The sequence below is a fragment of the Cervus canadensis genome, chromosome 8 (genome assembly GCF_019320065.1).
Source record: "Cervus canadensis isolate Bull #8, Minnesota chromosome 8, ASM1932006v1, whole genome shotgun sequence".
Classification (NCBI taxonomy): Eukaryota; Metazoa; Chordata; class Mammalia; order Artiodactyla; family Cervidae; genus Cervus; species Cervus canadensis.
In genome coordinates, this window is record NC_057393.1 from 58,573,848 (window position 1) to 58,590,769 (window position 16,922).

A 16,922-nucleotide genomic window follows, 5' to 3' on the forward strand; every position below is an offset into this window, starting at 1 on the left:
CATAAATGAACACATTGTTGGGAAATGTCTATCGCTTTGACAATGGACTGAATTGACGCTGAGCAATGTGAATCTGCATAAAAGATATCTCTGAACTAAGCAGGTGGGATACCTTTAAGCTGGTTTCCTCCACTTTTTTTTTCTTTTTTTTTTTCATTTATTTTTTATTAGTTGGAGGCTAATTACTTTACAATATTGTAGTGGGTTTTGTCATACATTGACATGAATCAGCCATGGAGTTACATGTATTCCCCATCCCGATCCCCCCTCCCATCTCCCTCTCTATCCGATCCCTCTGGGTCTTCCCCAGTGCACCAGGCCCAAGCACTTGTCTCATGCATCCAGCCTGGGCTGGTGATCTGTTTCACCATAGATAATATACATGTTTTGATGCTGTTCTCTTGAAACATCCCACCCTCGCCTTCTCCCACGGAGTCCAAAATTCTGTTCTGTACATCTGTGTCTCTTTTTAAGTTTTGCATATAGGGTTATCATTACCATCTTTCTAAATTCCATATATATGTGTTAGTATGCTGTAATGTTCTTTATCTTTCTGGCTTACTTCACTCTGTATAATGGGCTCCAGTTTCATCCATCTCATTAGAACTGAGTCAAATGAATTCTTTTTAATGGCTGAGTAATATTCCATGATGTATATGTACCACAGCTTCCTTATCCATTCGTCTGCTGATGGGCATCTAGGTTGCTTCCATGTCCTGGCTATTATGAACAGTGCTGTGATGAACATTGGGGTGTCTCTTTCAGATCTGGTGTCCTCGGTGTGTATGCCCAGAAGTGGGATTGCTGGGTCATATGGCAGTTCTATTTCCAGTTTTTTAAGAAATCTCCACACTGTTCTCCATAGCGGCTGTACTAGTTTGCATTCCCACCAACAGTGTAAGAGGGTTCCCTTTTCTCCACACCCTCTCCAGCATTTATTGCTTGTAGACTTTTGGATAGCAGCCATCCTGACTGGCGTGTAATGGTACCTCATTGTGGTTTTGATTTGCATTTCTGTGATAATGAGTGATGTTGAGCATCTTTTCATGTGTTTTGTTAGCCATCTGTATGTCTTCTTTGGAGAAATGTCTGTTTAGTTCTTTGGCCCATTTTTTGATTGGATCATTTATTTTTCTGGAATTGAGCTGCAGGAGTTGCTTATATATGTTTGAGATTAATCCTTTGTCTGTTGCTTCATTTGCTATTATTTTCTCCCAATCTGAGGGCTGTCTTTTCACCTTACTTATAGTTTCCTTTGTAGTGCAAAAGCTTTTAAGTTTCATTAGGTCCCATTTGTTTATTTTTGCTTGTATTTCCAATATTCTGGGAGGTGGGTCATAGAGGATCCTGCTGTGATTTATGTCGGAGAGTGTTTTGCCTATGTTCTCCTCTAGGAGTTTTATAGTTTCTGGTCTTACATTTAGATCTTTAATCCATTTTGAGTTTATTTTTGTGTATAGTGTTAGAAAGTGTTCTGATACTGGCACAAAGACAGAAATATAGATCAATGGAACAGAATAGAAAGCCCAGAGATAAATCCACGAACCTATGGACACCTTATTTTCGACAAAGGAGGCAAGGATATACAATGGAAAAAAGACAACCTCTCTAACAAGTGGTGCTGGGAAAACTGGTCCACCACTTGTAAAAGAATGAAACTAGAACACTTTCCTCCACTTTTAAATGTGGATTCATCACACTTCAAAAAACACCGGGTGGGAAGCTGCCCTTACCAACCTCTGGGATAACCACAGAACGCCACTCTTACAGTACCGGCCGGGATGAACGGAGAAACAAGAACACAGTGCTTGGAACGGTACTTGACATAAAGTCAGAATCAATGAATGTCAGCATCAGTGAATGTCGGCATCTAGGACTACAATTACTGATGGTATACTGGTTAACGTTAGGCCTGTACACAGCAGATTTCCTTACCTTCCTACATCTTCCCCTACCTGGGAGGATTTGGGACTGTTTGTCAGAAAGGGGATAGTTCTTTTTTTTTTTGGGGGGGGGGGGTGGGGGATAGAGTTTTAAACAAAAATAAAACACACAAGACTTCTTAAATCTCACCTTGTTAGGTCCCCTGCACCTTCTATCCCCTACAGAGGCATCTATACCCACACTCCACTGGTTCATTCTCTCCACATGTAACTTGTGTGGCCATGGGCTAGCAGCCCTGCTTCATCTGTGTGGAGGAGGGGTGGCCTGGCCCCCGCGGGGCTGAGACCTTTCTGGAACCAGTCTTGTCTGCCCAGAGACAAGAAGACAAGGAGGCTTTTGTGGACTCTGACCCTCCCAGCCACTGAGCCCCTTCCAGCTTGGCAGTCCCTCTCCTCCGCTCCACCTCCAGAGAGATGGCCAGCTCCCACTTACCGTTTGCCTTGGCCCCTTGCCTTTGGGTGTGGGCTGGGGGAGAAAGCCCTGCCAGATGCCCCCTACCTCCTTTTATCACCACAACAGGCCAGCCTGGGAGGCCACACACATCCTGCAGTATTGCCAATGGGTGCATGGGTATCCTGGGAGCAAGTCTCCACATTTCTGTGTGACCTTAGGCCACCCCCTGACTTCTCCGAGCGTCACACTCCAAGTGAGGGTTCAACTGTGGATCTTGGTGGTAAATGCCAGGGTGGAAGCATGAGAGGAAAAGATGACTTCGCACATTACAGCACTTTAACTATGCAGGCAGTTACAGGTCATCTTTCCCTAACTTAAGAACTTGCCACTCTGAGCCTCCAAAGACCCATTTTCCCTCTTCTACTTCCACTTCCCTCCAGATTTCCTCACTACCTAGTTACTCACCTGGGACCTGATAATGCTTCAGAGTGTGGATTTTAGAATCAGGTCCACCTGCCTTCCAACCTGGGATCTGCAGTTTTCTGATCTAATCAAATATATCTTCTCTGAAAATATATGGTTTTCACTAAGTCAATGATGCAATCCAACCATCCCATCTTCTGCCTCCCCCTTCTCCTCTTGTCCTAAATCTTTCCCAGCATCAGGGTTTTTCCCAATGAGTTGGCTCTTCACATTAGGTGGCCAGAGTACTGGAGCTTCAGCTTCAGCACCAGTCCTTCCATTGAATATTCAGAGTTGATTTCCTTTAGGATTGACTGGCTTGATCTCCTTGCTGATATTAATATATCAGATTAATAATCAGAATACATAAAAGAAAGAGGGAAAATAGAAAAAAAATTTGAATAGGCAAATAAAAGTCAACTTCACTCATAAAAAATAACAAGGTAATTTTTTTCATCATCAAACTGTCAAAATATTAAAAGATAAATATCCAGTGTGCAAGAATGTACAGGGCTGCCAGTATTACAACTTCAGGTCTCCCCAGTGCAGAAGTATTTTATGTAAATGGCGCCACCTGCAGCACAATTCCAATATAGACTGCACTGTAACTGTGTGTGCCTTGGAGCCCTGCTCTCAGTGGCTCGCCCCTCCTTTGGGCTTAGTAAAAATCTCTGGCATATCCAGGAAGAGGCCAGCTTGGCTAGATTCCAGTCCAGTTTCCTCAGCTTGGTAGACTCTTCCAGTTCCTTGTATATGTGGTTCCTAATATAAATTCAGACACAAATGTGTATACATGGAACTGAATAATATATGGAAAGTGAAAGTCTCTCAGTCCTGTACAACTCTTTGCAATCCCACGGACTATACAGTCCATGGGATTCTCCAGGCCAGAATACTGCAGTGGGTAGATGTTCCCTTCTCCAGGAGATCTTCCCAACCCAGGGATCGAATCCAGGTCTCCCACATTGCACACGGATTCTTTACCAGCTGAGCCATCAGGGAAGCCTATATTTGGGGATTTTTACTTTCATGCTTTTATTTTCATGTTCATATCATCAAATTTTAGAGATCATTCTGTGTTAGTACACCTAAATCTGAGACAGGTTGGGACTTGGTTCCCTTTGCTGCGGTCCTTGCTCCTGGACAAACTGTTTTCTCCAGCAAGAAAATACAAAGAAACTACAGGGGACTAAAAATAACTGTGCGGTTGTACAAACTGGGAACAACAAGATACAAAAAGACCAAAAACCCAACTGCCACTTCTGAGGAGTCAGAAACAAAAGCAGGGTCCTATGCATCATCAGTGCGCCCAAGAGGGTGGGCAGACCACCTAAACATACCCCTCCAGCCCAGGCAGGATCCACCCCAACCCTGGAGCCATTCAGGAACCAGCTCACCCCCTCCCCCAGGGAGCAAGCAAGGGCACCCATACCTGTAATCTGGCGTGCTTAGGTAAGAGATCCAATAAATCCTTGCCTGATCTGGCTTTGTATCAATTTCTTTTTTAAACTTATTTGGTTGCCATCATGTGGGATCTTCCATTGCAGCAAAGGGACTCTCTAATTGTGGCGCTCCGGCTCAGCAGCTGTGGCATCTAGGCTTAGTTGCTCCCCAGCGTGTGGGATCTTAGTTCCCTGAACGGGGATCAAACTCAGGTTCCCTTCATCGCAAAGTGAATTCTTAACCACCAGACCACCCGGGAAGTCCCCATCAATTTCTATTTAAGAACCCGGGTCAATAACAAATCCACTATAGTCCTTTGGAAAGTTATCTTTTAACAATACTGTTACTCCTTTAGAAGGACAAAATTTCAGTGGAACGCAGACCATTTCTGAGCCTCCCTCTCAGAGCGACACTGTCTGATGTCATCAGAGCTGATTACTCCGTGAAGTTAGGGATTCAGATCCTGTGCCAGGGGCGTGGGTGGCACTTCTGGAAACTGCAGCCTGCCGGTCCGTGAAATGGGCTCATAACGGGTCACTGGGCCCCCGGTTCCATCATCCTCTGTTCTGTGCTCGGGCCCAGGGGGAGGCGCGGGGGGCTCAAAGCGCGGCCCCTTCCTGGGGAGGCGCCCAGCCTGGCACATCGCCCCTCCGCTCCCTCGCGGGGTCTCTGGAGGGGGCGGGCTCGCTGGAGCCAGAAAGCCCGGAGCCGCCCAGGAATCTTGGCTGGAACTGCGAGCATTTCCTCCCAGGCGGGCCGGCGCGATCCCGGGGAGGGCGGGGAGGGCGGCCGCGGGCAGAAGTGGCGCTGCGCTCCGCCGGCCGGCAGCATGCGGCCCCTGCTCTGCGCGCTGGCCGGGCTCGCCCTGCTCCGCGCCCCGGGCGTCTTCGCCGGTGAGTGGGGCCGGGGAGCGGGGCGAGGGCTAGGGAGACCGCGGACCGCGAGGAACGAGCAGAAGAGAGGGAGGGAGGTGGGAACGGAGCCAGATGGAGAGAGAGAGAGAGAGAGATGGAGAAAGAGGGAGATGCAGGGCGGGGGGAGAGACAGATAGGGAGAGAAAAAGGAAAGACGAAACAGAAAAAGGCAGAGAGATAAAGGCACAGGGACATAGAAAAAGGAAAGAATAAAGAGAGAAAGGGAGAGGCTGGGACAGAAAGATTTCGGAGGTAAACAGATGGGTGTGAACTATGAATGAGGACAGAGAAAAAGGAATTTAGTGGGAAAGAAACAGAGGAACTAAAATGGCAAGAGAAAGGGGAGAGAGGGAGAGAGGATATTGAGGAAAAGAGGAAGATTTGAGAGACAGAAAACGGAGAGGGGATGGAGAAACCCAGTGCCCCAGGTGGGGAGGAAAGAGAGGAGGGGGCCAGGATCAGGAGGTGGTCAGGTCTGCAGGGTGGCGGGGCCTGCGAAGCACCCAGGCCTCCTTTCCTGGGGAATTTCCTGGGATGCTGAGCCCCAACAGGCAGACGACCCACGTCTGGTCCGGCCCAGCTGGTAGGGGCCAGGCAGGCGGCCCCTGGAGGTCTCGGCTTTACCTGCCTGATAGTCTGAGGAGGTCCTGCAGTAGAGGAGAGGAGGCCAGTTGTCAGCCTTTTGGAGAGCTTCGCAGAGGGCCTGAGCAGCCTTGGGTGGTGGGGAGGAGGCTGCAGGAAGGAGAAGCCCTCTGGGTGCTCCAGGCTGGGTTCCTTGCAGTGCCTTATCCCCTCCACCTCCCCTGACAGCAGCCTTAGAGCTGTCCCCTCCCAGGTGAGGCTCGGACAGGAAGGCTGCAGAAGGCGGAGACCCTATTCTATACCAACACTGTACTGTACGCATAGAGGTTCCTTCCACCTCCGCAAGACTCTGCACTTTATATAGCTCTTTACAGTTGACATTTACCCAAGCTCTCTTGCCAGCTTCGCCCAGAGACGGCTGATGCTCACAGTTGTGCACGTGAGGGGAAGGCTCAGTCTGTCCAGGCATGCAGGTCTCCTGCCCCCCTCGGCCACACCCTTACCCCATGTCAAGCTGCTCCCCCATCCCCCTGGAGCGGGCGGAAGTGCCCCGCGTCAGGATGGAAGCTCCCCGCGTCAGAATGGAAGCTCCCCTGACAGGGAACTAGGAGCCCCAGTGAAAGGGCTGAGGCCAGTCCTGCTCCTGGCCAGCCCCCCGCTGAGTGACCTTGGGTGAGTTGTGTCACGTCTCTGAAGCTGTTTCCTCTTCTGTAAGTTGGGGAGAATGGTAGCCACCCAGAGAGCTGGAGGAAAGGGAAGTGCCCGGCGCAGAACACCTGTCAACACACATTGGCTCCTTCCCTCGCCCCCTCAGACAGCTCCACTGACCTCTCTGAGCCAGTTTCTCCACTGAGGTTGGCAAAGGAGGACCAACAAGCCCTTCCTCACAGGCTGAGTGAGGAGTGGCTGAGACCACCCAGCATTGAGCCTGGCCCACAGTGCGATCATCCCCACCCCCTACTTTGCCGGCCCACCCCGTCCCCTCTTCCCAGAGTCCCCACCTCCAGGAGCTGAGGGGACAAAGCCGAGTCTGTGCTCCCCCAGAGGGAGGAGCTGGCCACTGCCCACAGCGGCTGACCTTCTGTGGCCCTTTAGCTATGACTGGTATATACATTTTGTCTCAAAGCCATTTTATTTTATTTATTTTTTTTTTTTATTTTTTTCATTTATTTTTATTAATTGGAGGCTAATTACTTTACAATATTGTAGTGGGTTTTGTCATACATTGACATGAATCAGCCTCAAAGCCATTTTAAACATTATTTTCTTCCTGATCATGCTCATTGCTTCAGATTAAGAAAAAAAGAAGAAAATATAAATGTATTAATGTAATTTCACATTGTGTTCAAACACTTTTGTATATAGCCTTTCAGACTTAAGACAATTATACCATTGTTTTTTTTTAAACTGTTGGTTATCAAATCTTTTGGATATATACACGGAATAGTGTAAGGAACTTCCATGGATTCTTGACAGATCTTAATTCATCTAATCCACCTTCTCTCCCCTCCCTCAGATTAAACGAAACTCCAGGCACTATATATTTTCATCTATAAGTATCACCTTATGTATTACTAAAGCATCAACAATCTTTTAATAACTGAAATACCATTATCACTACCTAAAAATAGATAATTCCTTAATATCACCAAATGTCTAGTCAGTGTTCATGTCCCTAATTGTGTCATGTTTTTATATTTGGTTTGTTTGATTCAAATGAGGTGGATACATTTGGTTTTTGGTTGATATGTCCATTAAGTTTCTTTTAGTAAGTTTTAGGTTTCTTTATAAGGTTCTTTTCTTTTTTCTTAAAATTTATTTGGTGAAGAAACTGCATTGCTAGTCCTATAGTTTTTCACATTTAAATTTTAGCTGATTGCATCCTCTATATGTCATTTAAATGTTCTTTTCCCTGTATTGTCTATAAACTGGGAATTAGATATAGAAGCTTTGTCTAATTAATTCCAATTAGACTTTTTTTTGGCAAGAATACTTTAAAATGGTTTATTGCTTTAATTTTCATTTCTTTGATTACTGCCAAGGTTGGATTTTTCTTCAAATTAATATTGGTCATTTCTAATTCTTGTGAATTGTTTTGGCCTTTTCAATTGTGGGATTGGGATTTTTCACATTGCTCTATAAAAGTCCTTTATGTGTTGAGTGAAACAGACTGTTCTGTGTTATTTGTAGAGAATTTTTTTTTAAGTTAAGGCTTCAGCTGAGTTCCTTTTCTATTTTGCTATCAGAGGGATCTCAAGTCCTAGAGCCTAGTCCCATTAGCCATTCTCATCCATGCCTCAGGGCCTACAGGGATCCTCCACCACTCCAGGTCCCTGTGGACTGTCTTCCATTGGAATTCTGCTTGTTTACTTTGGGTGAAAGGAGAATAAGCTTAGGCTATGGTCCAATCTTCCCAGGTGGCACTAGTGGTAAAGAACCTGCCTGCCAATGCAGGAGACTCAAGAGACTGGGGTTCAGTCCCTGGATCAGAAAGATCCCCTGGAGGAGGGCATGGCAACCCACTCCAGTATGCTTGCCTGGAGAATCCCATGGACAGAGAAGCCTGGCAGGCAATGGGATTGCAAAAAGTCGGACACAACTGAAGCGATTTAGCACGCAGCACACATGGTAAGGATCACTGCATTTCTTCTTACAAAAATGGATGAGGGGGGAGCAAACCTCTCCAAGACAGTTTGATCCAGTGTACACAGTTGGGCTCTCGTTGGCCCTCAGGACAAGTGCACAGGTATCATCTGTACAGGTACTTTTTGCCCCATGCTGGTCCAGCCTCTCATTTTACAGAGGAGGCAGCCGAGATCCCACGATGGGAGGCTCTTAACTCCACGGAACTCCCAAAACACAGCATGGTGTCAGGCAGGTAGGATTCAAATCCTGTCCCCACCATCTACAAGCCGTGTCCGTGTAGTCTTGGTCGTGTCTCAACCTCTTTGATCTTTCGTTTTCTCATCTATAAAAACGTGATGCAGAGTACTGAGCTTACAGATAGAATGAAATGAGATAATGCAGATGAGTACTGAACAAAAAGCTAGGCACATAGTAAGTGATCATCAATTGATATATAAATGGATTCAAATATAGAGTATGGCTGTGCCCATTCTAAAGGTGGAGAAACCAAGGATCCAGCCAGTGGGACTGGCTTATAATGGAGCCCAGAGAGTCCTGTCAGCCCTGAACCCTCAGTGTGCTTGTTGGCAGAGCCCCTCCCAAGCACCCCTTGGACCCCTGTACACTGTAGTCCCAGAGCAGATGCCTTCCCACCTTGAGGAGACCTAGCCAGAGTTACCTAGTGAAGAACACTGGCTCCATGTGGAAGGGAAAGACCATGAGGGCTTACACTGCCCTGCTCAGGCTCCAGCCCACCTGATGAATGCCTTACCTGACATTTGCACATCATCTGGCAGTTCTCAGGTACCTTCCAATGCAGAATCCCCTTGGATCAGCACAGCAGTCCCGCCAAGAAGGCCAAGTAGACAGAGCAGGGAGGATTCCTTGCAGAAGAAGCTGAGTGAGAGGCAGAGAGCACAGTCAGTCAGCAGTGAAGGTGGGCCACACCTCTGACTCCCAGCCTTGTGCTCTGTTCACAGCATGTGGAGAGAAGTTAATCCTGGATGGCTTCCTAGTCCTTGGCATGGTGCGGGTTTAGGAATGTTCTAGTACTTTATAATCCAGTGGATTAAAAAAACATAGGATTCTGAGGTAGAAGGAATCTGGTTTCCTGTATGGCCTTGCAGGGAGCAGAGCTGCTTGCCAGCCCTGAGCATCAGCCAGTCCACCTCTGAACTGATAAGTGAGAAAGAAAGAAACACGTGTGTGACTGGGGGGGGGGGCGGGGGGGGGGGGGGGCTCTTTGTTACAGCAGCTCAGCTTGTATCCTCACTTAACCACCCACTGACTGCATTGGTAAGCTCTTGAGGTCACCAGCAGGCTCAAATCCACCTCTGGAAAATGACCAGAGAACAAGGGAGACGACACATCGCTCCCAAAATAAAAGTTTCCCAGCATCTGAGTTCCCTCTGAGGGGGCTTAAGTGGCCTTCTCCTGTTTCAGCCAGAGCAGGTCCACAGATTAGAGTTCTTCATATAATTGTTTGAAAATATCATTCTTCTGCTTAAAAAACAAAAAACACTGGTTTGGAATGAAGCAGAAATGTTAATACAAATATTGAATGTGGTCAAATTTATTAGACTATTATATTGAATGTGGTCACATAGAATTAAGCCCCAATCTACAAGTGTAGCTGGTCAGAGCTGCACTTTTCAGGATCAGAAATCGTTTGAGTTGTGCACTTTCTTAGTGAGTGTTCAGGTCCAGAAGAAAAAAAAGTTCTCATATGTCTGTCAGTGGGAGTGGGCCGTACTCCCGCCTCAGAGGCCGGGGGCCCAGTGGCGTCTACCCCTTGCCTGTGCTGGGCCTCTGGTCCCCACTCCAACCCCAGCCCCCACCGGCAGCCTGCTCTTACGATGTTCCACCCAAGGCCGCAGTCCAGGGTGCACATCGGCCCTGAGTGGGCGCCAGGCCAGGGAAAACAACCTTGCATCCAAGAAGGTCCATTTCCCAACTGGCCAGGCAGGGGAGGGAGGGAGCAGAGGAAGGCAGGGAACACTGGGAACCGCAGCCTTGGCTGTCCATGGTCAGGCGGGATAATCCTGCCACCTCCCCCACTCTTCTTCCTCTGGTTTGAGCTTCCCTGGAGCCCCTGAAGCCGGCAGGCATTATCAAGAGCTCCTTAAGACTGTGCGAAGAAGGGAATCCTTGCCTAACTCTTGCTTTGCTGGAGCTTCTGGGCGGAGAAGCAACTTGTCCTTAGACTCATCCCGGTTCTGTCCTGGTAGCTCATTTGAGGTGTGAGAGACAGAGATGAACCTTGGGTGCACTGCATCTGTTCGGGAGTGCCTCGCCCTCCCCACCGCCCCACAACCCTTGTTCTGAGGAGGCAGCAGAGGCTCAGGGAGCAGAAAGTTCCCACGGCCGCACCAGTGCGCGGCTGAGGCTCCAGTGTGTTTCTGCCTTCAGGCTTCGAGGTCAATGCCTTGAGAAGCCCCGTGGGGAAGGGCGTGGCGGGGCAGGGTGGCCGGGCTCTTCCCGCCACCCCCCCAACCCGCCCCCTCAGCACAGCTCCCCGGGAGGCCTGGATGAGCTCACAGACAGTTGTGCCACAGCCCTGGGCGCAGTTGTGTCCAGATGCGACGGATTACTGCCGTGTGATGTAGAGAGCAGCCTCAGCCCAGCCTCTTCCCTGGAGGGGTCTGGGAGCCAAGTCAGACCTCATCGCAGACACGCAGAGAACAGGATGTTTTAGGCTGAGCGAGGGGAGCAGATTCTTGTTGTTCCTGACTTAGAGGGCTGGTAGAGCCCCGCTTGGCCGGCAGGGTCACCCTGCTTCCTCTTGGCTTACGTGCGTGGGGGAGGGGGAGAGGAGTCGTTTAGGGTCTGGGAGAGGGCAGGTGGGGCGCAGGGGAAGGGCTTGGCCAAAGGCCCCTTTGGTCGAGGCCTGCAGAAGGTGTGTGTGGGCACAGACCTAGACCAGGACAGCCCTCTGTGTGGCTGAGAACAGCTCTGCCTGCCCCCTCCAAGTCCTTTCTCTCTAGCTGAGCACCCCAGTTTTCTCAACTGAGACATATGAGTCAACATCTGGAGTCCCTTCACAGTGACCCCATTAGACCTGCCTCTGCCTGTCTAAAGCCTTCTCTCAGTGAATGACCCAGAATGGAGCACAGCCCTCCAGGTGGGGTCTCTCAGAACACCCCCCAACACCCATCCAGAACATTTTGCATCAATGCACAAAGCGCACGATGACTTATGCTTTTTGCTGACAACCTCATTGGACAACTGCCTTACATTGTGGAAAATTTCAAACCAGGCATACAAAAGTAGACTAGCAGAGTGAACCCTCCAACCCCCACCCCATGTCCCCATTACTCAATTTCAACAATTACCAGTCTTGGTCAGTCTTGACCAATATTCAATACTCCCACCCATGCCTCCTCCCACTCCCAGGCCTGGATTATTTTGAAGTAAGGCCAAGATATAATAGCATTGTATCTATAAATATTTCAGGATAGCTCTCTAAAAGGCTCCTTTTAAAAAGATAACCAAAGTGACACTGTAATATCTCCTCCCTCCTCAAAGTCAACAAAACGACCAGTGTTTTTTGAAGAGGCATTTCTAAGTTCAGTGGATAGATGTAATAAAAAGCCTAAAGTAAAAACCGAAATTCTCTACAAATTCTCTACTCTGATGCTCAGAGTAGAAGGAAGTTTTATCCCTGTGCTTGGCTCTCACCCCTGTGTGGAAGAGCTGGGGTCCAGATAGAGTTGGGACTAGAGACTCTTAGGGCATGGGGACTCTGGAGAGCTCCAGAAAACCAGCTGGCTGACGTGGGGCCAGGAGGAGGCCAGGGTCCTTGGAGTTCAGTCATTTGCCAACTGTGTGATCTTAGACAAGTCACCCAGCCTTCAGAGTTACACATTCATCACCAGCAAAATGGCTTATCATCTCCATCCTTATCTCAAGGCCTGCCAACCTGCTAGGCAACTTTATATTGTCCCCTTGGGCAACCCAGCCAACACTGAGGTCTTAGAGTTACAAGAGTTTTACATTTACAAAGATCAAGTCCAATAACTCTTATCCCCACTCAGATTCAGATGCCCACAGCCTTGGTATTGTCACTGTGAAGCTGCTCCACCTCTCAAAGCTAAAAATTGCAGTAAATTCCGTTACTCCCATCATTGCATCGGAACCTCTAGTGCCTTCAGACCCTCCCTTTCTCCCAATTATTAGTCTTCTTACTGGCCTTTCCCCCTTCCTTATTCAAGCTAGACTCCAGAACTCAGCCACCTAAGCCCTGGCTGGTTGAATCGTCAGCTCCTTTCTCTTCTGCCCTTCACCACATTCATCCCTCAGACTCCCAGGTTTCAGCTTGTCCACCCGTCTGTCTTTGCTGCTGACACCTACCTGCTGAGCTGCCGGGGTGGGGCTTCCTTGGCGCTCTCACTCTGTATCATCCTCCTAACTGCTTCTGTCATTCTCCTCACCCCCTCTCTTTATTCAAGCTTCTTACCCAGGGGTGCTGATACACTGGCTCTTGGGAAACAAAGCGTTTGTCAGTTTCCATGGTGAAAGTACTCTTGCCGTGTCTCCCATTTTAGTGACTGTGTCTATCAGCCTGCTCATAGAATTCCCAATAACTTCACAATGAACTCTCCTCTGCTAACCCTGCATGAGTTTTCAGCAGATGATTCCCCTCTTCACCGAGTGAATAGCAGTTATTAGGTGGGACTCGCTCAACTTCTTGACTCTTTTAAGTAGAACATTTTACCCATTTCTGCAGCATGTCCTCTCTGTTCCTTCCACATGTGACCCCCCCCCCCAACCCCCATCACCATTTCTGGATTCTGTGGCCTCACATCTCTTCAGGAAATGCATTCTTTCAGTTCTCCTGGGTTCTTCCTGTCCTCAGGCTAAAAGCGTGGTTTAGTTTCTTCAATGCTTAAAAACCTGGAAATAACAATAAACACTTCTTTAGACATTGTGATCTGATCTCCCTTCGCAGCCAAGCTTGGTGGTAATGTTTTCCAGGATCTCTGTTTCCTTCTCCTGGCCTTTGCGTCCCTTCTCATCCCACTGTGACTAGACTCTGGTCCGCTGGCTCCTCTTCACTAAACGCGCTGGGATGGCATTCGGCATCAACTTCTCTGTTGGTCTGTGTCTCGGTCTTTATCTTGCTAGACCGCAGTGCCTCATTAGGCCATGCTGTTTCATCCTCTTTAAAGTGCGTGGCTTCTCTTTGTTTCTGGGGCAGTGTCCCCCTTCCTGAGTGTCTGGGTTTTCCAAGGATCCAACCAACTTGGATGCCCTAAAAACATCTCAGAGCCACCAACCCTGCAACTTGCGCTCAAAACCGGGCTGTAAGACTTCTGGTGTGAAGGTTGCTGGTGCCAGGAAGAATCAAGGAGGAGTCAACGGTGGGGAGGAAAATGATGTTGAACAAGTTGAACCTCAGAGCTTCTACTTATTAGCTGTGTGATGTTGGACTTATCATTTCACCCCTCTCAATTTCCTTATGTGTAAACTGTGGATAGTAATTGGTTGTAGAGGTTGGCTGAGTTTACGTATTTGTTGAGCACACCATGTGGCACATAATGCTATTTCTAAAATATCTCCACACATATTCTTCCTCTTTTCCTACAGCTGCCTCCTTTCATCAGTTCTTATGCCGATTACTGCGATACTTCCTGCCTTTAAAGATGAATCTCTCCAATTCATTCTCTATATTTTAAAAATTCATATATGACTACGTGACTCTCCTGTTAAAAGAACCCCCGAAACATCATGATTGATTTATTAGGCCCCGGCTTTGCTTCCACCATCCACCTCTCCAGTCTCATCCCCACCCACCCGGTACTTTCCAGCCACTCCAGACTCCCAAGGGTTTCTGCACTGAGCCATGCTACCTCATGTCTATCTTTGCACATGCATTCTTTCTGGCTAAAACATTCCTTTCCTTCCTTATCTTACCCAGTTCAGGCCACATCTCCTTGAGGATGCCCACTTGGGTCTGTAGGTGACCATGGCTCTAGAGATGAGTGAGTAGGGCAGCCGTACACTCACACCCTGGCCCTCTCTGCTTCTCTTTGGACTGCTTTCAGGACTCACCTCCTTTGAGCCAGGTACTTTGTAGGAGACTCTAATGTTACAGGGAAACCGAGGGCCCCACATTGACAAGACTTGTTTTCCCACAGCTGATGAACCCTTCATCCCCTCCCGAGGAGACTCAGCTCAGAGCACAGGGTGTGACAGATACATGGCTGTCCACAGTCGGCTGGACGTCATAGAGGAGGTAATGAGGGTGACCTGGGGGGACATGCAGCTTCGGGACCATCTGCCAGGCTGGTGGCTTTGGACTGCTCAAGCCAATCTGGCTTTGGAAAATTGGGGCGATCTAGGCCAGTCCTGCTCCCTGGCCACCATGTTAAACATCTCCGTGCCCTACCTGTACTGTTAGGCTGACCAGCCCCCAACAGACCCTGCCTCCCCAGGGAACTTGCTTGCCTCCAGCCAGAGATCTCTGCATATTCACCAGATGAGAAGGTGGAAATTCAGTCGCTGTGTTTTGTTATACAGCCACTGCTTGTAACCCAAGGTCCATAAACTTGTATGGGGGGAAAAACTGCACTTTATTTCACAAACCTTTAGCTGAAGTTTAGCACTCTCATTCACTATAGACAATAAACCACTACAGACAAAAAACAACTGTACCTTGACTTTGTCATCAATAGAAATCACAGATAATTTCATCCCATTATAGTCACTGTGAATATCTCAACATATCATTTATTCTAATCAGTGTGGCAAAAATTCAGTGGTTGCTAGGCCTGCTGTTACTTGAGCTAGGAAGTTCTATATCAAAATTAAATACTTTAATATTTTAATGCAGTTTATGTCCTTGGAAATCCTATATGTTTTCTCAATGAAAGCAGTCTTCTAATGGGGATCTATAGTTTTTACCAGACTACTAAAGGGATTCATTTACAAAAAAAGTTAAGAACCCCGAATAAAGAAAATTTCAAAATGCCAAAACGGTCATTTGGCAGAGTCGCCACCAGGGGGCGGGGCAACAAAAGGAATGTGAACTCCCAGTGGTGTCATCTTGAAACGAAAAGGGATCCCAGAGTCCATCCTTGCCCCCAAACCAGTGATTAAGCGAAACCCCTGAGCGCCAGAACCAGGAGTGGCCTTGAGTGAGCCCCTCAAATCTTGTCATCTGGGAGCCGAGAGGCAGATGCGGGCAGAGCCTGAACCAGGAGGACCCAGGTCCCCTGGCACCTAGTTCTCTTCCCACTGCACCCTACTGGACTGCCACGGGCTCTGGAGGATGTGGCTGATGAAGCAAGACTGACCTCACTCTTGTCTTCCACTCCCCTACTGTCCTCTGCCTTCTCTCCTTGCTCTAGACGGTGGAGAAGACGGTGGAGCACCTGGAGGCAGAAGTCAAAGGCCTGCTGGGTCAGCTGGAGGAGCTGGCCTGGAACTTGCCCCCGGGGCCCTTCAGCCCGATCCCCGACCTCCTCGGAGACGGAGATGGTGAGCAGCTTGGCTAGCAGAGATGACAGCCTCTGGAACTGGGCAGCAGGGTGGGGACGACTGCTCCACTCCACTGTGTAACCTGGACAAGCCAGGGAGTCTCCAGCTTCTCCTTGGGACAGAATTGGGAGGAATCCCCCCCAACTCCCCCTCAAGAGTTGTCTGCCCACACCCCTGGGGTTGCTGCAGCCCAGCATCAGGAAGGGGCACCTGGAAGAGTTCCACTCTCAGCACCACCCTGACGCGGAGCAGCTGCCTCCTCCTTGAGCCCTGTGTTCCCGCCACAGAAGTCCCTGGGAGACTGGGAGGGGAGGGCAGGCAGCAGTCAGTACCCGTTCGCTCACCCCCCAGGTTGCCCCCTCTCTTTCAGATCACTTTTGAGCACCAGAGCTGGAGCCGCCCAGCAGCTGGCAGTGACACAACAGCTCTCCTCTGAGAACAGAACAGGCATTCTGGCCTGGCTTCCTCAGCTTTGTGCAAAATAAAACCTACTCCTTTGGTCCTCTCTGTGTCTGCTGACAGTGACCTCAGGAGCCACAGCCCCTTCTCCGTCTGCTCCCACGCCCTCAGGCTCACACCCCTGCAGACTCAGACGTAGGAGCACCAGTCCATCTGCACGCTTCCACCCTTCTTATTTACAGGGATGGACAGGGCAGGGGTGGGTTCAAGAGGTGAGGCCCCTGAAGCCCAGAATTTTAAGGCAGCACAGTGGAAGGGCCCTCTGAGTAGCCTTGTTAATCAGCATGTGGCCATGGGTGAACAGTAAAGGAGTAATCTGGGAGCTTATCAAAAGTGCTGAATTTGGGGCCCCGCCCATAACCTACATTTTAATGAGACTGCCCAGGGGATTTGTATGCACGTTAAATTTTTCTCGACTAAAGAAAAATTTTTTCGACTAAAGTAAAATTCACGTAAAATTCTAAATTTTAACCATTTAAAATGGTACAGATTCAGTGGGTTCACAGTGTTGTGCAATCACCACCACCTAATTCTAGAAATTTTCATCACCCCCTAAAGAAACCCTGTACTATTAAGCTGCATTTTCCATTTCCCCTCCCATCCTCCCTTGGAAATGACTAA

The 16,922-nt window shown here is 48.7% G+C and overlaps 1 protein-coding gene across 1 annotated transcript; it reads left to right on the plus strand.

The window, feature by feature from the left end:
* The first annotated feature begins 4,880 nt into the window (after positions 1–4,880).
* On the plus strand, positions 4,881–16,344 carry PLAC9 (placenta associated 9). The gene is made up of 4 exons (XM_043476399.1): positions 4,881–5,135; positions 14,501–14,598; positions 15,713–15,842; positions 16,213–16,344. Exons 1-4 carry the CDS (start codon positions 5,072–5,074, stop codon positions 16,221–16,223), a joined length of 303 nt encoding a protein of 100 aa, XP_043332334.1. The 5' UTR covers positions 4,881–5,071; the 3' UTR covers positions 16,224–16,344.
* Positions 16,345–16,922: the final 578 nt, after the last annotated feature.